This window comes from Symphalangus syndactylus, chromosome 17 (genome assembly GCF_028878055.3).
Source record: "Symphalangus syndactylus isolate Jambi chromosome 17, NHGRI_mSymSyn1-v2.1_pri, whole genome shotgun sequence".
Classification (NCBI taxonomy): domain Eukaryota; kingdom Metazoa; phylum Chordata; class Mammalia; order Primates; family Hylobatidae; genus Symphalangus; species Symphalangus syndactylus.
In genome coordinates this window covers 20,020,334-20,045,549 of record NC_072439.2, presented here as the reverse complement: position 1 = coordinate 20,045,549, position 25,216 = coordinate 20,020,334, and the positions used below count along the sequence as shown (strand labels likewise).

The 25,216-nt window shown below is 47.4% G+C and overlaps 1 protein-coding gene across 2 annotated transcripts in view; it reads right to left on the bottom strand.

Annotated features, from left to right (window-relative positions):
- Nucleotides 1-25,216, bottom strand: part of CXCL17 (C-X-C motif chemokine ligand 17) — a 48,200-nt gene that overhangs the window by 5,366 nt on the left and 17,618 nt on the right. Inside the window, exons 3-4 of one of the 2 annotated variants that reach the window (XM_055250392.2) lie at nt 9,179-9,433; nt 210-290 (exon numbers count right to left, since the gene is read on the bottom strand). In XM_055250392.2, coding sequence (XP_055106367.1) covers nt 210-290; nt 9,179-9,257 — 160 coding nt within the window. In that variant the 5' untranslated portion in view covers nt 9,258-9,433. Of the gene's footprint in view, nt 1-209; nt 291-9,178; nt 9,486-25,216 lie in introns of both variants that reach the window. The other variant, XM_055250393.2, reaches the window with a different exon arrangement.

The following is a 25,216-nucleotide window of genomic DNA, read 5'->3' as shown; positions in this document are numbered from 1 at the left end:
TGGCTGGCTTTCCCCTAGACCTTGGAGAAGTCCAGTTCTTTCCTGAGAGTCAGGAAGAAAGTGGGCACAGGTGCTGCATGTGGCAGGCTGTGGAGAGGGGAATGGGTGAGGTCAGCTGAGATAACATCTGCGTTGGTCTCAGAGGGGCCCAAGGGAGAGAGCTGGGGTCATGGTGATGCCATCGCTGTTGTTGATGCTGAGTTACTGACCTTTGCACTCACATTCTTGGCCGCCTTCCTGGAGCCATCTCCTAGAAGCCTGGCCTCGGTCCCTATGGCCTCTGGCGACCCCTGTCGGAAGGAAACAGGTCACATCCAGACACTGGAAAGGGAACAGAAATGATCTTCCCAGCATTGTGCTACCTAGGTCAGCACAGTTCCATTTTTCCATTTTTACTTCAAGAATCTAGGTTACTTCAAGAGACGAATATTTTATTTTTATTTATATTTTTGAGATAAGGTCTTGCTATGTTGCCTAGGCTGGTCTTGAACTCTTGGGCTCCAGTGATCCTCCTGCCTTGGCCTCCCAAAGTGCTAGGATTATAGGCGTGAGCCACTATGCCCAGCTGAGGGGTATTTTAATCGATAAGGGATTGAGGTTTAAAATCTGGCCTATACATAAGCATATTCAAAAATTTAATGATTAAAAAAATCTGGCCTAGAGAAAAGCTTAGCTGAAGGTAGGTGGAGAAAGAATGGCTTCTAGATGGAAGACAGGATAAAAGGCAGGGGGTTGTCGAAACCTCCTGCCCTCTCCCCATACCTCACATTAAAATCCTCATGACTTAAAAGAGTGAGAGCGAGGAGGAGATTATTCCTTAAATCAAGATTTTCCCTTGACCTCCAAGTTGCTGGGTTTTTTGTTTGTTTGTTTTTTGAGACAGGGTCTCACTCTGTCATCCAGGCTGGAGTATAGTGGTGCAATCACGGCTCACTGCAGCCTTGACCTCCTGGGTTTGGTTGGTCCTTCCATCTCGGCCTCCTGGGTAGCTGAGGCTTCAGGCATGCACCACCACTCCTGGCTAGTTTTTTGTAGTTTTTGTAAAGATAGGGTTTCGCCAAGTTGCCCGAGTTGGTATGGAGCTCATGGGCGTAAGTGATCTGCCCGTCTTGGCCTCCCAAAGTGCTGTGATTATAGGCATGAGCCACCACACCCACCCCAAACCCCAAGTAGCTGTATTTGAATCCAAAATCCCAGTTCAACTATTAAGCGATGGTATTTACCTTTGTTCCTCTGGAACAAATACATTCTTCTTTTGGCCTCTATCCGAGCCTGTTTTATTTTCTGATTCTGTCTTATCTCCATTTTTTGATACTTAAAATATTCCTATGACAGGCCGGGCACGGTGGCTCATGCCTGGAATCCCAGCACTTTGGGAGGCCGAGGCAGGCGGATCATGAGGTCAGGAGATCAAGACCATCCTGGCTAACATGGTGAAACCCCATCTCTACTAAAAATACAAAAAATTAGGTGGGCGTGTTGGCGGGTGCCTGTAGTCCCAGCTACTCGGGAGGCTGAGGCAGGAGAATCTCTTGAACCCAGGAGGCGGGAGTTGCAGTGAGCTGAGATCGCACCACTGTACTCCAGCCTGTGCGACAGAGCGAGACTCGGCCCCCCCCCCCCAAAAAAAAATTCCTAAGACAATCAAGGATGATGGATTATAGACTTGAGATTCTCAAGTAAGAACTTGGCTCAGATGATACTTCCTTTGTGGTAGTTTCTGATATTTCCTTTCAGAATGAATTATACCTTCATATGGTTCCCATTGTTGTTGAATGCAGTTGTTATTGCACTGTAATGTTGTTGTTTGAAATCTTTTATGGACTGGATTGTGTCTCCCAAAATTCACATGTTGAATCCGTAACCCCCAGTACCTCAGAATGACTGTATATGGAGATAGGACCTCTAAAGGGGTGATTAAAATCAGGCTGTTATGGTGGGCCCTATGCCAGTCTGGCTGGTGTCCTTATAAGAAAAGGAGATTTGGGCTGGGTGCGGTGGCTCACGCCTGTAATCTCAGCACTTTGGGAGGCTGAAGTGGGTGGATCACAATGTCAGGAGTTTGAGACCAGCCTGGCCAACATAGTGAAACCCTGTCTTTACTAAAAACACAAAAATGAGCCGCGCATGGTGGCGCACGCCTATAGTCCCAGCTACTCGGGAGACTGAGGCAGGAGAATTGCTTGAACCCGGGAGGCAAAGGTTGCAGTGAGCTGAGATCGTACCATTGCACTCCAGCTGGGCAACAAAGCAAGACTTTGTCTAAAAAAAAAAAAAAAAAAAAAAGTAGAGGGGATCCTAGAGAGCTCTTTCATTCTCTTTCCACCTCTTGAAGATAAGAGGAGAAGTCCACTGTCTGCAACCTGGAAGAGGACCCTTGCCAGAACCCAGCTGTGCTGGCACCCTGATTTCATATATCCAGCCTGCAGAACTGTGAGGAATAAATTTCTCTTGTTTATGCCACCCGGTCTGTGGTATTGTGTTATGGCAGTCCTAGCAAACTAAAATAAAATCTTTCTTCTTCACTAGACTCCGAACCATTGGTTCCGTAGTCATTCAGCTGCGTGGTTCCTGACACATGGTAGGTATTTGGTAAATGTTTGTTCAACACGTGGCTGGATAAGTTGTTTGGAGAGGACCCTTAGAGATCATATGGTTCAATTCAGGCCTCCTGCTTCCCAGACTTCTGCCACACAGATGGAGGGGGTTGCGTCATTTCCCCAAGGGCTGCTTTTCCAATGTTCTCATGTGCTGTTTTGAGTGTTATCAAAGTAATTTAAGCAGGCATAGCCCCTGCCATCTAAACTTTTCTAACATTTTTACTCTTGCCTGACCTCTACTCCTAGTTCCAGAGAAAAACCACAGAATATTAGACCCTGAAGGAAATCCTAGAGATTATTTAATTGAATTCCTTAATTCTGAAGTTTTTTTTTTTTTAGTCTAAATGTAATTTAACTGTTGGAGAAAATTTTGAAAGTACAAACAGAGAAATTATTATTCTTACTGACTGTTGGTATTTTGGCATATTTGTTACCTACATATGCTTTTTATTAATATAGTGATAACCATAACAGGTAAACACATTCTCTTTTTAGGCATGTTGCTGTGTCATCTTCATAACACATTTTTAATGAATGCATAGTACTCTCAATAATTATGTGTTCCAAATTATTTAACTGCCTTCCCATTGCTGAATATTTAGAAAGTTTTATTTTTTAGATGTTGGTAAATTTCTTTGTTCTTGTAACTGTTTTCCAAATTTTAGATTATTTTCTTGGGAGAGAGTTCCCAAAGTGGAATTACTGGGTCAAAAGTTAAGAATTGCTTTCAGAAGAGCTGTACTAATGTTTAATTTTTAAAAATTTAATTATTTATTTATTTTTTTTGAGACGGAGTCTCGCTCTGTCGCCCAGGCTGGAGTGCAGTGTTGTGATCTCGGCACACTGCAACCTCTACCTCCCGGGTTCAAGCGATTCTCCTTCCTCAGCCTCCCAAGTAGCTGGGATTACAGGCACCCACCACCATGCCTGGCTAATTTTTGTATTTTTAGTAGAGGCAGGTTTTACCATGTTGGTCAGGCTGGTCTTGAACTCTTAACCTCAAGTGATCCGCTCCCCTCGGCCTCCCAAAGTGTTGGGATTGCAGGCATGAGACACTATGCCTGGCCACTTTATACTTTTTCTCTAAACAAATTTATTTTGCAAAACATCCTCATCCTATGCAATATTATCTGTGAAATTACAGGTTTGATGTATGCTTAGTTTTTTTCCTAACATACATTAAAATACATAAGTATTAAAGTAAAAAGAAGCTTATTTACCTTCCACCTAAAATCAGTTTTGGGAACCACTGATACAGTGGCATAAGCATGCACTTTATATCCACATGGGCCTGGGGTCAGCTACTGGCTCTGTCACTTAACTATGTCAACTTGGACAAGTCACTTGGCTTCTATGATCCTTGATTCCCTGATTTGTGAAAGGAGGATGGTAAAATCCTCCTTGCAGAGTTGCTGGGAATAAGTGAGCTGCTGTGGGAGCCCAGTGCCCAGGCGAGTGTTGAGTACATGATGGTTATCATCGTGGTTATTGCTGTGGAATTCTGGTTATTTTCCAAAGAGAGCATCTATGCTGGAATATTGGGCTTGTGGATTTCTGCTTATGTGGATGTGTAAAGAAGTTACTTCCACTAGTTAGGATTTGTGGTGCATCTGTCATTGTTTTCATTTCCCAGATCCACTACATATTTGCTTTGTGATTTTGGACAAAGTTGTGTAACTTTTCTGTGCCTCATTTTCCTAATTTATAAGATGTGGTTAATAATAGTACAGTAGTCCTCTCTTATCCACAGGGGATGCATTCCAAGACCCCCAACATACTTCAAGTCTCAGATAGTACCAAACCCTATATATATATATATTTTTCTACACATATACACTTATGATAAAGTCTAATTTATGAATTAGGCACAGTAAGAGATTAACAATAACTAATAAGATAGAACAATTTTAAAAATATACTGTAATAGGCCAGGTGTGGGGGCTCACGCCTATAATCCCAGCACTTTGGGAGGCCGAGGCAGGCGGATCACGAGGTCAGGAGATCGAGACCATCCTGGCTAACACGGTGAAACCCCATCTCTACTAAAAATACAAAAAATTAGCCGGGTGTGGTGGCGCACGCCTTTAGTCCCAGCTACTCGGGAGGCTGAGGCAGGAGAATGGCGTGAACCCAGGAGGCAGAGCTTGCAGTGAGCCGAGATCGCACCACTGCACTCCAGTCTGGGCGACAAGAGACTCCATCTCAAAAAAAAAAAAATATATATATATATATATATATTATATATATATATACATACACACACACACACACACACACGTATATATACTGTAATAAAAATGATGTGAATGTGGTTTCTGTCTCTCTTTCTTTCTCAAGATAACAATATTTTTGGACCACTGTTGGGGGGTAACTGAAACTGCAATTAAGTGGGACTACTCTACACGAGTGTGCGTGTGTTATTTCCCAGCTCTGACCACTAGAGGGCCTAGGAGCACCAGCACCTACTAGCAATGGGCCTATCAGTCAGTGCCCATGGTCTGTAAATATCATTCTCCCATGAAAGGAACTAGGGCTTCCAGGAAAAATAGCTGATCCAGGGCTGGGGCAGAAAAACAAAAGAGGAGCCCGAAGCTTCTTGTGGTGTCAGAAAGTAAAGAACTGCTCAAAAAATGATGGAGATGTGTCTAAAGGTCACAGAAGTCAACTAGAAGGAGCTCCCAATGGCCAATTTTGGGACAATATGAGCAACATAATAAATAATGATAGCAATGGATTCCAACCCATAAATACTCATGAGTCCATGCTGATATAAATAAATAACTGAACAAATAAATAAATAAGGAAGAAGAGGCTAGGCATGGTGGCTCACACCTGTAATCCCAGCACTTTGGGAGGCCGAAGTGGGGGGATCACTTGAGGCCAGGTATTAGAGACCAGCCTGGCTAACATGACAAAACCCCGTCTTTACTAAAAATACAAAAATTAGCCGGGTATGGTGGTGTGTGCCTGTAGTCCCAGCTACTCAGGAGGCTGAGGTGGGAGGATCGCTTGAGCCCAGAAGGTGGAGGTGGCAGTGAGCCAAGATCACACCTCTGCACTCCAGCCTAGGCAACAGAGCGAGACTCTATCTCAAAAAAAAAAAAAAAAAGAAAAAGAAAAATAAATAACTCTTTCTTATGGCAGAATTCTGATTAAATAAATGTAGAAGGAATAATGGAAGTAGAAAATCACTATTTGGCCAACACCACAGTAGTAATTCTTTATAGGAAACAATCATCCATAGATTCTAAAAGTTAATGTTAAAAGTATGATGATGCTGTAACTGGTGAATAACAAGAAAAAAAAGTATGATGAGAAGAAACAGGCTATTTACATATTTCCAAAGTGTCTCTCCACAAGATACTTATTAATTACAATGAGATGAATAGTAACTTTACAGTAGAGAAACCTGGCAGACACCACCTGAACCAAGTGCTTAAAGTGAACTTCATCAGTAGTGAGAGATATCGACATCCTGGGGCTCTTGCTGGGATGTCCAGAGAAGGATACATCACTTCTGAAGTATTCTTGCCCAAAATGCATAGCCGGAAATATCAGACAAACCCATATTCAGGGGGCATTCTACAAAACAACTGGCTAGAACGCTTCAAAAGTGTCAAGGTCCCAAAAGAGAGGGAGAGACTGAGAAACTCTCCCAGGTTGGAGGAGACCTAGGAGATCTGACATTTTATTCAGTGGGATCCCAGATTGGAGTCTGGAGCAGAAAAAGGACATGAGTGGGATGATTAGCAAGATTTGAACATTTGTAGATTAGTTAATATTATGGTATCGATGCTAATCTCCTGGTTTTGATAATCGTATTATGGTTACATAAGATATTGTTTGAAAACAATTGGATGAAGGCTGTACTGGAACTCTATTTTTACAGTATTTTTCAAAGTCTGAAAAATGAAAAGTAAGAAAAAGTAAGAAATGCATTAGATTTGTGAGGACAAATGAGATAATAAGTGTGAAGTGCTTAGAACGATGCTTGTGATATAGGAGTTCTTAATGTGTCTGATATTATAAGTAATTTTATAACTAATATTACAATTAATGAATAATCTGTTATTATAAGTAATTTATTTCCTAATGACCTCATATATTCTCACTTATTTCTATTTCCCTTAACCTTGTGAAAAGCATATTGAGCATGTATGTGATTAAGAGATAAAATAAGATTAGACTTTATTCTGAGATTTATTTTGGGGATGGAGGAGCTATTATTTCCTTTAGCGACTAAGTGGCTCAGACTCAGGCCAGCATTGCAAAACTTTGCTTGGCTGGGAAACAAGACTTGAGCCCGGCCGCCACCCACCCGACGTCGTTTGTGATGGCGCCCCCTGGTGGCGCAGGGAGCTTTCCCCAGTTCCTCACCCTCGTGCTTTAGGAGCGACTTAGAAATTTTACTCAGTCCATTTATTAAACCCTTTCTAGGTCACGCTGCGGATCATTTAATCTTCACAAGTGTATGTGACAAGTGGTATTTTCTTCATTTTAAGATGATAAAACTGAAACTCAAAAAAATGAGGCGACTTGTCTAGGGTTGCAAAGTGTGTGGCAGAGCCAGCATCTAGGTCCCCCTGACTTCCAAGCTGAGTGTAAAGGTCTAGGTGAGTCTAAAAGTGTGGCCATGCAGAGAACTATTGGTGTAGAGCAGTGGTTGTTGACCGAGGGTGGTTCCCCCTCCGGGGACATTTAGCAATGTCTAGAGATATTTTTGGCTTCCATAACAGGGGTTTGGATGAGGGAGAGGGAAGGCTGCTATTGGCATGTAGTGGAGAGAGGCCACGCGGATGCTGCTGAACATCTCACAATGCACAGAACAGCCCCCACCTCAAGGAACTGTTCAGCCCAAATGTCAGTAGAGCTGCTATGAAGCCCTGGTTTGATTTAGCAACCTGAGGATGCATTCTTGCAGTTAGCTCATGTTTGCTGAGTACTGAGCTGGATAGCGTGAGGGATATGGAAACTGCACCAGTCTATGCCATCAAGTAGTTTGCAGCCTAGAAGGACAGGGGGTGGAGGCAGGAAAGGCACATGAAGGCCCTCAATATAAGGCAGCAGATGATAAGTGCAAGAAGAGAGTGTCCAGCAGGGCTAAGCCGGCTCTCAGGAGGGAGACCACATGTCTGGCTGTGGGAGGAACTGAAGGAAGCTGTGGGAAGGTGGTTTTGAGCTGGGTGTGTGAGCAAAGTTGAGCTGGTGGAAAAACACAATACCTGTTCAGGGAAGGGCAAACAGGTTAGTTTGGGTGGAGAAATAGTATTTTTTAGTGAGTAGAGGGAGGTACACTGGAAAGGCAGGTTGGGGCTAGAGCTTTGAATCCAGGCAGAGGACTCTAGCCTGTGTGTCTGTCATAGTGATGGAAAAGTCTTCCCTTTCGGAATAGTGGTCTAGGCCCTAGGGCTATGGGGCTTAACAGCTTCCGGAGCACTCTCTCTACAAAGGAGGGGATGTTGGAAATTGGGGTGGAGAAGGGAGAATACCTCCTGATTTTAGGACCAAGTTGATGCTGAGTATGTAACAAAGCCATTTCACCTCAAAGTGGCCTTTGGGGAGATGGTGCTCACAAGCGGAAATGTACATGGGGATCAGGTCTCTTCTGCGTGGTTGCTCTGTGAAGGGCTGGCCCACTTTATAGTGAAAGCTGGAGCAGATTTGGAACCCCTAAGCTAAGTAAGGTTGGCTTCCCAAAATGTGAGCTGTTACAGCAGGGCTTGCTATGGATAAAACTTCAAATATGGACACTACCTGGTGACAGACTTTTTCTAGTTTATTATGTTACCAGCAAATAGCATTAAGACATGTTGGTGGCATTCTGGTGCACAGTAAAGAATATAAGCAAGGACTTCCTGATCTTTTATAAAGGTACCATTGCTTTCAACACCCTCCCACCACCATCATTAAATTTAGCCATGAGAATTATGTTACTCTTTTGGAAAAGTGTTGGGGGAGAAGGCATGGGAGCAAATCTTTGTTGAGCTAGTATATACATACATACGTACGTGTGTGTGTGAGGGAGATCAGCTACAATTGCAGATATTTTCTTCTTTTTTTTTTTTTTTTTTTTTTTGAGACAAGAGTCTCACTCTGTCACCCAGGCTGGAGTACAGTGGTGCCATCTCGGCTCACTGCAGCCTCCGCCTCCCAGGTTCCAGCAATTCTCCGTCCTCAGCCTCCTGAGTAGCTGGGACTACAGGTGTGTGCCACCAGGCCTGGCTAATTTTTTGTATTTTTAGTAGAGATAGGGTTTCCACGTGTTAGCCAGGATGGTCTCGATCTCCTGACCTTGTAATCTGCCCTGCCTCTGCCTCCCAAAGTGCTGGGATTACAGGTGTGAGTCACCGCACCCGGCCAGTTGCAGATATTTTCACATACAAAATCTCGTTTAACTCTCTCAACATCGTTTGGGTGTAAGTACAGTTTGCTGCTTTTGGTAAAGGAGGAAACTGGCATTGAGAAAGGCTCACTTGCCCCAATCCCCCATAGCTAAGAGAAGCTGCATTTTGATGTGTCTGTGGCCTATTTTGCCACATTTCCTCCCCCCGTTTTCCCCTTCATAGAGTCTTGTTTACCTGGATTCAGGCTGCTAGAGACCATGGACATCAGCATTAGTGGCAGCAACAGGAGGAGGGAAGAGATTAGAACTTTCATTGCAACTGTTGGTGCAGCTGTACGTTGCTTGAAGAGTGTAATGGAAGGTTCCCTGTTGGAGGCTCTTGATTGCTGGGGATGACTCAGGTCAGGGTACTCAGCCTGGCGGTCTATGATTTAGTCCCAGGCCAGCGTTCCCATTCGAGGGCGAGAACAGGTGAGGTGACGCTGTCTTGCTGTTAGGTAACAGATTAGACCATGTGCTTTATGGGAATTTGGGAGGTGAAACTGGTCAAACAAAAGAAATTCAGCATTCTTAAGAACAAAAGAAGGTGACTGATAACTTGGCAGCCGTGCCAGTTCTCTCCTGTACTCTTTCCCGCCTCCTCACACCCCAATGCCTCATGATTTCTTCCTCAAATCTTTTTTTCTCACTTGGATTTCCTTATACCTTTCAATGACCCTCTCTATCTGAATATTTGGCAGGAAAGTGGGCATAAGTGTTGGTAGAAGAGACTTTGACAAGGTCTGTTTCCCCTCTGTGCTCCTGCTCCCATCCTTGGCAAAATATCGGCAATAGTAGTGTTGTTGCCTGGGAAGTTGCCCTGTCCTCTCTCTGTTCACAATTCCCTCCAATTCTGCAGCCACGTAAGGTGGCAGCAGAGCAGGATCCAGGACAAGAGGCAGCTCCTCTGCCCAGAACACCGCCCCTGGAGCAGTGGGTGACACCAGGCCTCCTTGTGTGTCCATCGGGAAGGTGGCCATGGCTTAGTTGTTCTGGTCTAAAGGGGAGGGAACTGGGTTGGCGGAAGAGACCCCCAGAGCTGCAGGTCCCAGAGGGTTTGAGAAACAGGAGCCACAGGAGGGAAGGAGCCCTGAAGTGTGTTTGCCCAGCTGCTGGGGCGCCTGGCTCCAGCACTTGTTTGGAAATGGCCCCGGGCAAAAGAAGAAAGGTAATAATACTTGAAGTTAACATTAGGGGCATAGAATATCAGCACTCAATAAACTTGACATTTATTTGAGACTTTAGGAAATGTGCTCGAAGGAAGAGGAGAGGCTGGGCTTGAATGCTGGGTGATACTCATGGGGGCTGAAGGGAAGGCTAACAAGGGAGCCCTTTTTTGGAAGCCACCAGGCAGGAGTGAGAGCAGGGGGTGTGACTTTGTTTCCCTGAGAGGAGGAAAGAGGAAAGGCATGAGTCAAAGCTCTTTGATTTTGTTTGACCATTTTTTTTTCTCCATGTTTTCAAATTATCTCGGCCTGTTGACTTGTCACAGAGTTGACTGTGGACTTTGCTACTGCAGTGTTTATAAAGCACTGCAGGGGCCAGGGACTGCTAGGACTGAGCCTGTGTCCAAGTTGAAGACTCAGGGTGGGCCTAAGCTTGTTCTGATGCAAATCACTGATGTGGCTTCTTTCTGGAAAATTCTAAAACCAGGGAGATGACATCCATTTCATAAAGCCTAGAGATATGAGTGCAGTCATCTCTCAAAGTGGCAGGAGTGCAGGGGGACTGAGAGGGACTTGGCCGGGTGGAACTTGAGCTGGAGGTCGGGGAGGATTTGGGTTGGTGGAGGGCAGAGAGGAGGGCCATGCAGAGCAGGGGTGTGTTGTAGGAGAGGTGCCCCTGGAGCTCATTGGATGGGGATCTTAGAGGACAGGAGCTGTTTGTGTTCATTTTCGTATTGCCTGAACTTACACAGGGCCTGACACTTTGGGAGTATTCTATAAATGACTGTTGAATGGAATGATGGTTTTGTAGCCCATTAACTGGGCCTGATATATTAGAAAGTGTGCGAAAATGTAGCCCATTAGCAGAAAGAAATTCTTACTGAAAAACCGTCCCATGTACAAATGGAGCCTGGTGTGGACACTTTACTTACGCTGCTGAGTTCTGCATCAGTCCACACCGAGGCCACCGCAGGGGCCGGGAGCTCCTCCTCAGACCTTCCTCCGGGTGCCTCAGTCTCTTTACCCCCCTGTTCTCCCAGGTCCTGCTCCCTGTCAATTCACTCCATCTGGTTTCCCCTCCATGCACTTGGGGTGGGTGTTGCATCCTGTGTCCCATTGGAGGGGGCTTCTGGTCTGTTAGGTCTATTAATATAAAACACCCCCAAGACAAATGGACTTTTTTCTTGTTAACACAACAGCTTCTTATAACACATCTCAAGAACATTATTTGTGTCAAGAGTCTCTCTGATGTACAGAGGCCCTCCCTCCCCCAGGAAGGAGGTCAGGGGAAGTTAGGAGAAAACACTGCCCTGCCTGGGTTACTTATTTCCCTCTTCTACAGTGTACTTGGTAGACGTTCAAAGACGTTCAAAAATATTTGTTGACTTTGTCCATGATCCACATGGCTCTCATAGAGTCATTTATTCACACATACATTCAGTGAGACTTTGAGCACCTAGTGTATGCCTGGTATTTGCTAGATGGGGGATGCTGAGATCAGGTGTGCTGCTGTCTCTGAGGAGCTCTCACTATACAGCTGCACCTAGGGTGACCGAATCCACCTGCCCCACTTTACAGACATGGAAATTAAAGTGCAGGGAAGTTATAGGATTAGTTCAACAACACAGTCAGTAGCCTCAAAGTTACAGGAGTAAATCAAGTTTTCTGACTTGCTGGATTTTCTATTAGTGTGCAGCTACCTGGCTGCTGCAGGTGCAGACATGGTGAGCTCCAATAGGAGAGAGGACGTTCAGAGTGAAGTGGGAGCCCTGAGCACCCTGGATTAGCCAGGAGGACATGCCAGGTCCAGCTGTGACCACACAAAGGACCATCAGGGATATTGCATTCTCTTTTTCACTTTGAGCTTGAAATGAAGAAAACTGATCCCAGGAAACCAAGAGTGGAAGATTTTTCACAGGGGATTAGTGAGATGCGTCAAAAAGCCTGTTTTGGATGGGTGCCTGTAATCCCAGCACTTTGGGAAGCTGAGGTGGGAGGATGGCTTGGGCCCAGGAGTTTGAGACCAGTGTGGGCAACATGGTGAGACCCTGTCTCTATAAAAAGTTTTTTTTTTTTTTTTTTTTTTAAAAAAAGAAAACCCTTTTCTGATGTCTGTCATGGTGTTTCTCACTGAATGGTAATGGTCTGACTTTGAGTGGGTTTCATCCATAGCCTGGAGCTCTGTGAGGCAGGGACCAGGTGTGATTCACCTTTGTCTCTCCGGTGACAGTACACAGCAGGCTCCGATAAATATTTCTTACAAAATAAAACTGAATAAAAAGTAGACACCTGCACAGGTGTGGGATGGCTAAGCAGCAGCAGAAGCAGGAAAAGTCAGCGTCCTCAGATCAGCTGATATAGCGTTCAACTTCTAGATAGAGGTGAGGTGCCAGGATGGGGATGGGGTTCCTGTGGCTCTGCTGTTCTGGGGGACACCCCTAGGATTCAGAGTGTTGGCTGTGATTGCTGCATTTCACTTGCCCATGGGAAAGTGAGCAGAGGGTGTGGGGCTTCAGGTGACCCTATGTGGGAAGTGGCCGAGGGAAGATGGGGTAGGTGGCACATAGAGGTTGTTTTTTTTTTTTTTTTTTTTTTTTTGAGAAGGAGTCTCGCTCTTTCACCCAGGCTGGAGTGCAGTGGCGCGATTTCGGCTCACTGCAGGCTCCGCCCCCCGGGGTTCACGCCATTCTCCTGCCTCAGCCTCCCGAGTAGCTGGGACTACAGGCGCCCGCCACCACGCCCGGCTAATTTTTTGTATTTTTAGTAGAGACGGGGTTTCACCATGTTAGCCAGGATGCTCTCGATCTCCTGACCTCGTGATCCGCCCGCCTCGGCCTCCCAAAGTGCTGGGATTACAGGCGTGAGCCACCGCACCCGGCCGAGGTTGTTTTTTTATTTTTTTATTTTTATTTTTGAGATGAAGTTTCATTCTTGTTGCCCAGGCTGGAGTGCAATGGCACAATCTTGGCTCACTGCAACCTCTGCCTCCCAGGTTTAAGCAATTCTCCTGCCTCAGCCCCCCGAGTAGCTAGGATTACAGGCATGCGCCACCATGCCCGGCTATTTTTTTTTGTATTTTTAGTAGAGACAGGGTTTCTCCATGTTGGTCAGGCTGGTCTCGAACTCCCGACCTCAGGTGATCCGCCCACCTTGGCCTCCCAAAGTGCTGGGATTACAGGCATGAGCCACTGTGTCCGGCCAAGGTTGTTTACCAATATTTGAAGGTCGGTTGTATGAAAAAGTGTTAGACTTGGCCGGGCATGTTGGCTCATGCCTGTAATCTCAACACTTTGGGAGGCTGAGGCAGGCAGATCACCCGAGGTCGGGAGTTTGAGACCAACCTGGCCAACATGGCGAAACCCCATCTCTACTAAAAATACAAAAATCAGCCGGGCGCAGTTGCGGGCGCCTGTAATCGCAGCTATTCAGGAGGCTGAGGCAGGAAAATTGCTTGAATCCAGGACGGGGAGGTTGCAGTGAGCCAAGATTGTGCCACCGCACTCCATCCTGGGCGACAGAGCCAGACTCCATCTCAAAAAAAAAAAAAAAAAAAAGGAAAAAAAAATGTTAGTGTCACATGCATCCATGTGAAGAGACCACCAAACAGGCTTTGTGTGAGCAATAAAGCTTTTAATCACCTGGTACAGGCGGGCTGAGTCCGAAAAGAGAGTCAGTGAAGGGAGTTAGGGATAGGGCAGTTTTATAGGACTAGGGTAAGCAGTGGAAAGTTACAGTTAAAGGGGGTTTTTCTCTTGCGGGCATGGTGGGGAGATCATAAGACTCATTGTCCAGAAGAAGAATGTCACGAGGTTGATTGATAGATCAATTGGTACAGGGCAGGATCAAGTCATGATAGAATGTTGTAAGGTTGGTCAATCGGTTAAGACAGGAGTTGGCTGTTTCCCTTCTTTTGTACTTTTCGGTTGCCTCAGGCCATCTGGATGTATACATGCAGGCTTGAGCTCAGAGGCCTGACATTCCTGTCTTCTTATATTAATAAGAAAAATAAAACAAAATAGTGTTGAAGTGTTGGGGTGGCGAAAAAATTGTTTTTAGGATGGTATGGAGAGATAATGGGCCATGTTTCTCAGGGCTGCTTCAAGTGGGATTAAGGGCTGCGTGGACACCTTAAAGAAAATTTTCTGATGGGTTACATGGAGTAGGAGTTGAGGCTGTGGGGAGATCTTGGGGCAGAGGATGGTACTGTGGGGTTGTTAAAAGTAGCATTTGTCATATAGAATGATTGATGATGGTCTGAATGCGGTTTTGTATGAATTGAGAAACCAAACGGAAGACACAAGGCCCAAATAAGAGAAGGAGAAAAAGAGGTACCAGAGGACTAAGAATTGGGAGGACCCAGGACATCCAGTTAGAGAGTGCCCAAGGGGGTTCAGCATAATTACTTGCTTGGTTGGCGAGTTTTTGGGCTCTATCCTTGAGTTTTTTTATGTTGTCATATACTAGTCCAGACTGATATAGGTAAAAGCAACACTCTTCATTTAAAAATATACAGAGTCCTCCTTTTTCAGCAGTGAGTAAGTCAAGGCCTCAGCAGTTTTTGAGGACAACTGCAGCTAAAGAGTCAACCTGGGCCTGAAGGACTCGTAGAGTTTGTGATATGTCTGTGATGCTAGCAGAGAAGTCATTACAGAGGCTATGGAAGGTCGTGACAGAGGCTGACATGCCTGCTATTCCAGTTCTGAGCACAATAGCAGAGGCAGAAAGTCCTAAACCGACAAGTAAGGGAATTAGTGGAATAACCTTTTTTTTTTGTCGTGTTGGTGTCATGAGGGGAACAGGAAGCTTTTCAGTCCTATTCACAAATTGAATTTTGGGAGTAAGGTAAACTAGTGTGCATGTGCCTGTCCAATTAGCAGGTAGACACATGTAGGCAGAGGATCCACAGAGGAAGAAGAGACCTTGTGCAAGGCAAAACTGGAAATGCAAAGTAAAAAGATGAGAAGGAATACTAAAAGAGGTGTCTTGTACTCAGATTCCTAGGGATCCAGCTAGGGTGGCAGCCGTCAGAGGTTGTAATGGGGACTGATGGGGTAACTGCGTAGAGGGGGAGGCTCGATTTTCATGGTGTATGAGAAAATGTTGAGTGTCTACGAGCAACCTTTCACTGTTATTTACAGGACTGGGTATAAGCAAACAAGAAGAGGGCCTGGGAGGAGAGTCTGATGAGCAAGGGGAAGGTAGCCAAGGATGGAGTGAAATACAGGGTAAGTGTCTTCCTAGGCAATAGTAACTGCTAATGTTTTTAAGTTTGCCAGTATTGATAGAGGGCTTGTCTGTAATACGGAGCTGGGAGGCTCCAATTATTTCAATGGTATGTGTAGTTGGGCTTTGAGATGAAGAGTCAAGGAACATGGAGAAGGTGAAAGGTTACCTAGGGGAATTCTAGTGGGTCTTTGCCAAGAGATACATAAAGGAGTGGCCACAGGAATAGTAGTTTGTGTTGTGAAGGGTCCAAATATGGGGGGAGTAGAGTTGATATAAGGAGAAAGGTTTTTAAGTAAGTGTGGAAGATAGTCGCCTAGAGGGCTGGTGTCTGGGACAAGGTTGGGGCCGAGCAAGAAAGCGCGTCCATGTAAAAGTTCAAATGGACTGTACCCTGTAGCATCTCGAGGAGAGGCTCTAATTCTGCGAAGGGCAAGAGGTAAAAGTACTGTCCAGTCCTTTTGAAGTTGGAGACTGAGCTTGGTGAGGTATGTCTTTAAAAGACCATTAGTCCGTTCTACCTTTCCTGAAGATTGAAGACGGTAAGGGGTATGAAGTTAGACTTATTTCGGCCTACAGAGAGTAGGACGAGAATTGGTGAGTATGTATCAGACACATTTTGGCTCAGGATGGAAAAGAACTGTCACAGTAAAGTAAGTTTCCTTGGGAAATTACAAGTTTACTGGTGGAGTTCAGGCCTGAACTGGGTGTCTGAAAATACTTGTTAGAGTGATTTCTAAGGTTACAAGGGCAGAGCTTGGCTTGAAACCAGGTTTCCCACTGATACCACATATTAGGTATTATACAAACTGTCATTTGCAATGAGACACGGCCCTATGATGCATCCTGAGCTCTCTGACAGTTACTTCCTGTCTTTGTGGGCGATTGTGATTTTATCTCCTTTGCAACCTGGACTTTGCCCCCCACCCTTTGCTCTTGCCAGCCCTCCCACTTCCTTTACTGGTGACAAGGTTTAAGTGCATTTACTGATGATGGTCACAAGGTGGCAGCACTGCCTCACTGGTGTTTCCTAAGACCTCTGCTCGGAGGTGGGCCAGTCTAAGACGCTGTTAGGATTAAGGAGGGCATGAATGAGGCTAAAGGTAAACTTTATTTTCCTTTTTTTCTCCTGTGAAGTAACAGAATTTGAGGTGACTGTGAAGTAATTGCATTTTAGAACTGGAAGTGCCATGTGCGGTGGGTCATGCCTGTAATCCCAACACTTTGGGAGGCTGAAGCAGGAGGATGGTTTGAGCCCAGGAGTTCCAGACCAGCCTGGGCAACGTGGTGAGACCTCATCTCTACAAAAAATAAAAAAATTAGCTGGGCATGGTGACACATGCCTGTGGTCCCAGCTACTTGAGAGCTTGAGGCAGGAGGATTCCCTTGAACCCAGGAGGTCCAGGCTGCATTAAGCTATGATCCTGTCACTGCATTCCATCCAGTGTGGGTGACAGAATGAGACTCTGTCTCAAAAAACTCCAAAAATGAATACAAAATAAAAAAGATCGGATAGAAATGCTTCACAAACTTTAATGTGCTCACAGATCACCCAAAGATCTTGTTTAAATGCAGATTCTGGCCGGGCGCGGTGGCTCACGCTTGTAATCCCAGCACTTCGGGAGGCCGAGACGGGCGGATCATGAGGTCAGGAGATTGAGACCACGGTGAAACCCGTCTCTACTAAAAATACACACAAAAAATTAGCGGGGCGTGGTGGCGGGCGCCTGTAGTCCCAGCTACTCAGAGAGGCTGAGGCAGGAGAATGGCGTGAACCCGGGAGGCGGAGCTTGCAGTGAGCCGAGATTGCGCCACTGCACTCCAGCCTGGGCGACAGAGCGAGACTCCGTCTCAAAAAAAAAAAAAAAAAAAAAAAAATGCAGATTCTGATTCTTTTGGTGGGGTCTGAGATTCTGCATTTCTTTTTTTTATGATTGGCATTTTCACAAGATTCTGCATTTCTAAGGAGCATTTGGACGATGTCATTGCTGCTGGTTGGTGGACCACACTTTGAGTAGCAAGGCTTGAGTATCATTTAGAGATTAATTCTCACTGCATCTGATTTATGGATGAGGACAGACTGAGGTGTGGAGGAGGAATAGAACTTGCCCTCCGGCCGGGCGCGGTGGCTCACGCTTGTAATCCCAGCACTTTGGGAGGCCGAGGCGGGTGGATCACGAGGTCAAGAGATCGAGACCACAGTGAAACCCCGTCTCTACTAAAAATACAAAAAAATTTAGCCGGGCGTGGTGGCGGGCGCCTGTAGTCCCAGCTACTCGGAGAGGCTGAGGCAGGAGAATGGCGTGAACCCGGGAGGCGGAGCTTGCAGTGAGCCGAGATCGGGCCACTGCACTCCAGCCTGGGTGATAGAGCAAGACTCCGTCTCAAAAAAAAAAAAAAAAAAAAAAAAGAACTTGCCCTCCATAGCCATGCCCTCACTGCGTGACTTTTTGCGTTTAAACCCAGGGCTTCAGCCTCTTTGTCCAGTCCTTGCCTCATGCATCACATGGCCCCTTCACTGTTGTTGGTGGCATCTCTTTAGCTTAGGAACTCAGAACCCCATTTTTATCACCCATTCTGGGCTTGGCTCAACATGTCACTTTGACTGGTTCTCCCCTTACTCAAAACCTTCACTGATTTTTCTGTAATTCACAAGATCAAGTTTGAATATCTGTGTCCAGTGTTCATGCCTGTACAACATATGTATGATCCCCCTTTAGCAAGCTTACCTAACTTCCCTGGTTTTGTTTTTGTTTTTGAGACGGAGTCTTGCTCTGTCACCCAGGCTGGAGTGCAGTGGCGCAATCTCGGCTCACTACAAGTTCCGCCTCCTGGGTTCACGCCATTCTCCTGCCTCAGCCTCCCTAGTAGCTGGGACTACAGGCGCCCGCCACCACGCCCGGCTAATTTTTTGTATTTTTAGTAGAGGCGGGGTTTCACTGTGTTAGCCAAGATGGTCTCGATCTCTTGACCTCGTGATCCGCCCACTTCAGCCTCAAAAGTGCTGGGATTACAGGCGTGAGCCCACCACGCCTGGCCACTTACCTGGTTTTAAACCATCTCTTTCTGCTCTTACTCTCCCTGCTCCTTCCTGTTCCCTACACATACTCCGTTCTCGTCTCTCTAAGTGGTAGTGGTGGTGGCATGGGCTCTGGTGTTAAACTCACTGAGTTTCTAATCCAACATCCACCAACAACCTTGGCAAGTTACTTCACCTTTTTGAGGATCAGCATCCTCCTGTGAAATAACCCCACGTGGTGGTTGAGAGGAGTAAATAAAAAAACATCTGTACCTCATAAATATATATACCTACTATGTACCCCCAATGTAAAAATTAAAAAAAAAAAGTAAAACAACATCTGCAAACCCACTCTCATTCCTCAGACCCTCTTCAAAGCTAGCATCTACAGTGGTGCCTGCCACCTGGTTTCCTTGGCGTGTGTTTCTCCTTGTCTCTGCTTTCCTAAGGTTGAACCATTCAGGACCTCACCTGAATCTCGTCTGTTCCATGAAACCTTTCCCAGCCATTCCTGACCCAGTTGATCCCTCGCTTCTATAAATTATTTTACCCATGTATTGGCATTTAATTATGTGCCAGCCCTCTCAGTGAGACCCCATAGGGAGGCTGGAAGGGTACTGGCTGTGTGCGAATTGAAGGCTAATTGAGTGAATTCTTTTCTTACTACCCACTGAGTGTTAGAGCTGCCGTTTCTTTTTTTCAGCTAGTCCTAGCAGCAGTTCCTCCTGCACCAGCTGCACCAGACCCTGGCAGGCATGTGAATACCTTAGGGATTGCTCTTGTCAGGGTCCTTCCTGCCTCTGGGTTTTGGTTAAATTGGTGTTTCCTTTTGCACGATATCAGTGGTCCCTCTAAGGGAGAGATTGATGATACCTCTTTATGGAAATGCCAAGATAATGACTGAGGAAGTTGAACCCAATATCTTATTGCTTAAACAGCCTGGTTACAGGAGATGTGTACACACTTTCCTGTTTCATTAAAATTACAAGTCTTTACTCTCTTACTTCAGAAGAGATTGGGGACAGAAGACCAAGTGGGAGTGTGGGCAACATAGCGAGACCCCATCTCTACAAAAAAATAAAAAATTAGCTGGGTGTGGTGGTGTATGCCTGTAGTCCCAGCTACTCTGGAGGTCGAGGTGTGAGGATCGTTTGAACCTAGGAGCTCAAAGCTGCAGTGAACTATGATCACGCTATTGCACTCTGGCCTGGGTGATAGACCAAGAAAAAAAAAAAAAAACAAGTGGGGAGGACAGGGTGATTTAGGGGAGTTAATGTACCTCTAACCTGGATTCTCTGAATTGTTCTTTCAGTCATATCTGGAAGTGTACATCTTTGCATGTGTGGTCATATATTTATATCACATCACTCATAATTCCCTCCCTGTCAGTGGCAATTAGGAGCTCATGTCAGTCAGGATTAGGATATTAAAATTATATAGTATGTACTTTTTTTGTTTGTTTGTTTGTTTTTTTACTTTTTTTTATTAATTTTTTTTGCATACAAAAACAATAAACATTTTCTAAAAATACATACAAACAAAAAGATGCGTATCAAACATATTAGGAAGGTTGCACATGGGAAGTCGGAGAATAGAAATGGGGGTGGGAGTTAAAATAAATGAGAGAGGGACTTTATATGGATCAGTGATAATAACTCAATCCTCTATTTGACAAAGAAGAGGGAGAAGGAAGAGGAAGAAAAAGAAAGTGGGATAAAGGATCAGAAAGGGAGGAAAATAGAAAAAATTAGAGTATGACTCCAGGGTGGACCTGTTTTGTTGTCATTGAGTTGGTTGGTTGGTTTGTCTGTTGTATTCTTCATGTTTCCCCAAGTTGGCCAGACTGGTCTCGAACTCCTAGCCCGAAGTGATCAACCCGCCTCGCCCCCCAGAGTGCCGGGACCACAGGCGTGAGCCACCACGTCCAGCCCCCACATTGCTTCTGGCCTCCGTGGTAGACCTCCCAGACGGAGCGGCCAGGCAGAGGAGCTCCTCACTTCTACCTAGACACGGGGAGGCCGGGCAGAGGCGCTCCTCACTTCCCAGACGGGGCGGCCAGGCAGAGACGCTCCTCACTTCTTCCCAGACGATAGGTGGCCGGGCAGAGGCGCTCCTCACTTCCCAGACGATGGGTGGTCGGGCAGAGGCGCTCCTCACCTCCCAGACGATGGGTGACCGGGCAGAGGCACTCCTCACTTCCCAGATGGGGCAGCCGGGCAGAGGCGCTCCTCACTTCCCAGACGATGGGTGGTCGGGCAGAGGCGCTCCCCACTTCCCAGACGATAGGTGGCCGGGCAGAGGCGCTCCTCACTTCCCAGACGATGGGCGGCCGGGCAGAGGCGCTCCTCACCTCCCAGACGATGGGTGACCGGGCAGAGGCACTCCTCACTTCCCAGATGGGGCAGCCGGGCAGAGGCGCTCCTCACTTTCCAGACGATGGGTGGCCGGGCAGAGGCGCTCCTCACCTCCCAGACGATGGGTGGCTGGGCAGAGGCGCTCCTCACCTCCCAGACGATGGGTGGCTGGGCAGAGGCGCTCCTCACCTCCCAGACGGGGCGGCCAGGCAGAGGCGCTCCTCACTTCTTCCCGACGGGGCGGCCGGGCAGAGGCGCTCCTCACTTCTTCCCGGACGGGGCGGCCGGGCAGAGGCGCTCCTCACTTCTTCCCGGACGGGGCGGCCGGGCAGAGGCGCTCCTCACTTCCCAGACGGTGGGTGGCTGGGCAGAGGCGCTCCTCACTTCCCAGACGATGGGTGGCCGGGCAGAGGCGCTCCTCACTTCTTCCCGGACGGGGCGGCCGGGCAGAGGCGCTCCTCACTTCTTCCCGGATGGGGCGGCCGGGCAGAGGCGCTCCTCACTTCTTCCCGGACGGGGCGGCCGGGCAGAGGCGCTCCTCACTTCCTCCCGGACGGGGCGGCCGGGCAGAGGCGCTCCTCACCTCCCAGACGATGGGAGGCCGGGCAGAGGCACTCCTCACTTCCCAGACGATGGGTGGCCGGGCAGAGGCGCTCCTCACTTCCCAGATGGGGCGGCCGGGTAGAGGCGCTCCTCACTTCCCAGACGGGGTGGCCGGGCAGAGGCGCTCCTCACTTCCCAGACGATGGGTGGCCGGGCAGAGGCGCTCCTCACTTCCCAGACGATGGGTGGCCGGGCAGAGGCGCTCCTCACTTCCCAGACGGGGCGGCCGGGCAGAGGCGCTCCTCACTTCCCAGACGGTGGGTGGCCGGGCAGAGGCGCTCCTCACTTCCCAGACGGTGGGTGGCCGGGCAGAGGCGCTCCTCACCTCCCAGACGATGGGAGGCCGGGCAGAGGCGCTCCTCACTTCCCAGACGATGGGTGGCCGGGCAGAGGCGCTCCTCACTTCCCAGACGGGGCGGCCGGGCAGAGGCGCTCCTCACTTCCCAGACGGGGCGGCCGGGCAGAGGCGCTCCTCACTTCCCAGACAGGGTGGCCGGGCAGAGGCGCTCCTCACTTCCCAGACGATGGGTGGTCCGGCAGAGGCGCTCCTCACTTCCCAGACGGGGTGGCCGGGCAGAGGCCCTCCTCACTTCCCAGGCGGTGGGTGGTCCGGCAGAGGCGCTCCTCACTTCCCAGACGGTGGGTGGCCGGGCAGAGGCGCTCCTCACTTCCCAGACGGTGGGTGGCCGGGCAGAGGCGCTCCTCACTTCCCAGACGGTGGGTGGCCGGGCAGAGGCGCTCCTCACTTCCCAGACGGTGGGTGGCCGGGCAGAGGCGCTCCTCACTTCCCAGACGGTGGGTGGCCGGGCAGAGGCGCTCCTCACTTCCCATAAGGGGCGGCCGGGCAGAGGCGCTCCCCACCTTCCAGATGGGGTGGCGGCCGGGCAGGGGCTGCAATCCCAGCACCCTGGCAGGCCAAGGCAGGCGGCGGGGGGATAGAGGCTGCCGCGAGGCCAGACCACGCCACCGCACTCCAGCCCGGGCAACACCGAGCACTGGGTGAGCGAGACTCCGTCTGTAGTCCCAGTACCTCGGGAGGCTGAGGCGGGCAGAGCACTCGGCGTCAGGAGCTGGCGACCAGCGTGGCCAAGATGGCGAACGCGTGCCTGCATCCAAAGGAGAAAAGGCAGGCAGCGGTGGCGCGCGCTGGCAGTCCCAGGCAGTCCGCGGCGCGGGCAGCAGCAAGCCGAGTAGATTGTAGCCTGGGCCAGAGAGGGAAAGAAAGAAAGAAAGAGAGAGAGAGAGAGAGAGAGAGAGAGAGAGGAAGAAAGAAAGAAAGAAAGAAGGAAGGAAAGGAAGGAAGGAAGGAAGGAAGGAAGGAAGGAAGAAGAAGAAGTATAGTATGTACTTTCACTGGAGCAAAGGTTTCTCTGAAGTCTGGAGAGAAAATGGACCAGTAAGGCTGGACCCTTTACTTGGGGTCCTGCCTTCTCTTTTTATTGGACAGCAGCCTACTCAGCCATCACTTTCCCAATCAGGGGCTTTTGTTGTTGTTGTTGTTGTTGTTGTTGTTGCTGTTGTTGAGATGGAGTCTCGCTCCGTCGCCCAGGCTGGAGTGCAGTGGCACGATCTTGGCTCACTGCAAGCTTCGCCTCCCAGGTTCATGCCATTCTTCTGCCTCAGCCTCCTGAGTAGTTGGGACTACAGGTGCCCGCCACCACACTTGGCTAATTTTTTGTATTTTTAGTAGAGATGGGGTTTCACCGTGTTAGCCAGGATGGTCTTGATCTCCTGACGTCATGATCTGCCCACCTCAGCCTCCCAAAGTGCTGGGATGACAGGCATGAGCCACCGCGCTGGCCAATCGGGCTTTTTAACCTTCCCATTTTCCTGTAAAGGGTCCATGCCAATGTTCAGATATATTTATTGTGCCTAGAACTGGATGTTCTTTTAAAAAGTAAAGCCCAAGGACAGCTTCCTAGCAGATTTCCAGGATTCTAATCTTCACTGTCTAAGCTGTGGGTTTCCAACCTTGGATACTGATTAGAGTCACTTGTAGGGTATTTAAAACCTACCAATGCTTGTGTCTTCCCCCAAGAGAGTGTGATTTGATTGATGCATGATGTGGCCCAAGCACTGGTTGTTTATGAATGCTTCCAAGGAAAATGGCCATTTTACAGTGGGGGAACTGTAGCCCAGTGCTCAAAGTTAACATCTCCAGTAATCAGAGATATCGACATCTTAGGGCATCTTAATACAATGGATGGAGAAGGCGCAGCATCACCTCTGTAGTATTCTTGCCCAATATATATAACTTTAGTTTCATCATGAGAAACAACTAGAAAAGCCCAAACCAAAGGTCATTATACAAAATAACTCACCAATACTCTTCGAAAATGTTAAGGTCATGAAGGCAAGAGAAATCCTGAGGACCTGTCCCAGATTAAAGGAGACTGGGAGGACAGAGCAATGAGATGCAATGTCTGATCCTAGATTGGATCCTGGTCCAGAAAAAGAACATTAGTGGGAAGATAAAGGGGATTTGAATAAGGTCTATAGATTCATTCATTGTACAGTATCAGTGATCATTTATTGATTTTGATGATTATACTGTGGTTATCTAAAATGTTAACATTTGGGGAGGCTGAGTGAAAGTATATGAAGACCCTGACTATTTGTAGAAGTTTTTTGAAAGTCTGAAATTATTTCAGATGAAAGTAAAGAAAGGAAAAGAAAGCTTCCAGGTGATTCTACTGAGTTGCCAAAGCTGAAAACCACTTCTCTAAGTTATCTTGCCTAATAATACTGTCAAGAGTAATCTTCCTGGAAATACCATATTGTTATGTTTGTGACCTTTTCAAAGCTTTCCAGTGATTGCTGTCATCTAGGATGAAGTTCCTGCTCCTTAGGCTACCAATTAAAGCCCCCATAGCATGGCCTCAATCTACTCCATTGATTTACGTGGAAGGACTTAACCTACATTTTACTTTCTCATGCCTGAGCTTATTCTAATTCTTTTACTCCTTCCTATATAATACCCTTGCCTTCCTGTTCAGCCTCCTGAGCTGTTCTTTGTCCTATGGTCCATTTCAGACCCTGTCTCTTCATTGAAGCCTGTATAGTTATTCCTGTTAGAAGCAATCATCCTTCCTTTCTTTGAATTCTGGTAGGTACCATGGTGTGGAGTGAACCACAAGCTTTAGATTCAGAAATATGTGAGTTTGAATCCTTTGACCAGTTCTGAGATAAGGGACAAGTTTATCAACATCTTGAAATAGAGGGGTAATGAAGTACCTGCATCAAAGGGTCATTGTGACCATTAGATCAGATGCAAACATAAAGGTCCTCAGCACAGCATATAGCAGATTCTTTCCTCATCACTTTAATAGCTCAGTGGTTCCCAGAAAGTTTGTGGGTGGTGTGAAGGCTCTTATCAAAATTTCCTAAAGAGCCTTTTAAAAATATTTGCACCTGGTCATCACTAAGATGACAGTTGCTCTTTAATGGAACTGAATGCTTGGGACTTTAAGAAATTCAACTGAGATTTTTTTTTTTTCCCTTGGAACACAACTGAGTAAATAAGTGACCTAAGGGCAGAGGAATGTAACCCGACTAAGAGGGAGAAGGGAGGAACTGGATTTTTAGGTAGGAAAAAGCTGTGATGCCTTCCACACCCACTCTGTTGCTGTCAGTGAGACAGCAGTGAGGAAGTACCACTCCCTAGTACAACTCCTTAAACCATGAGTCCTGAACAGCCCTTCACTAATCTATTCCCTGTCCAGGTGATGTGTACCTGGGTGAGTCAGGTCCCCATGAGTCAATCATTCTTCTCCCTCTTCAGGTCCCCCATCCTCACCACTCAGTGCTATGTGCTATGGTCTGGCCCCACCTCCCAGGCCATTAGTATTGGCCTAAGAAAGCAAGCCTTG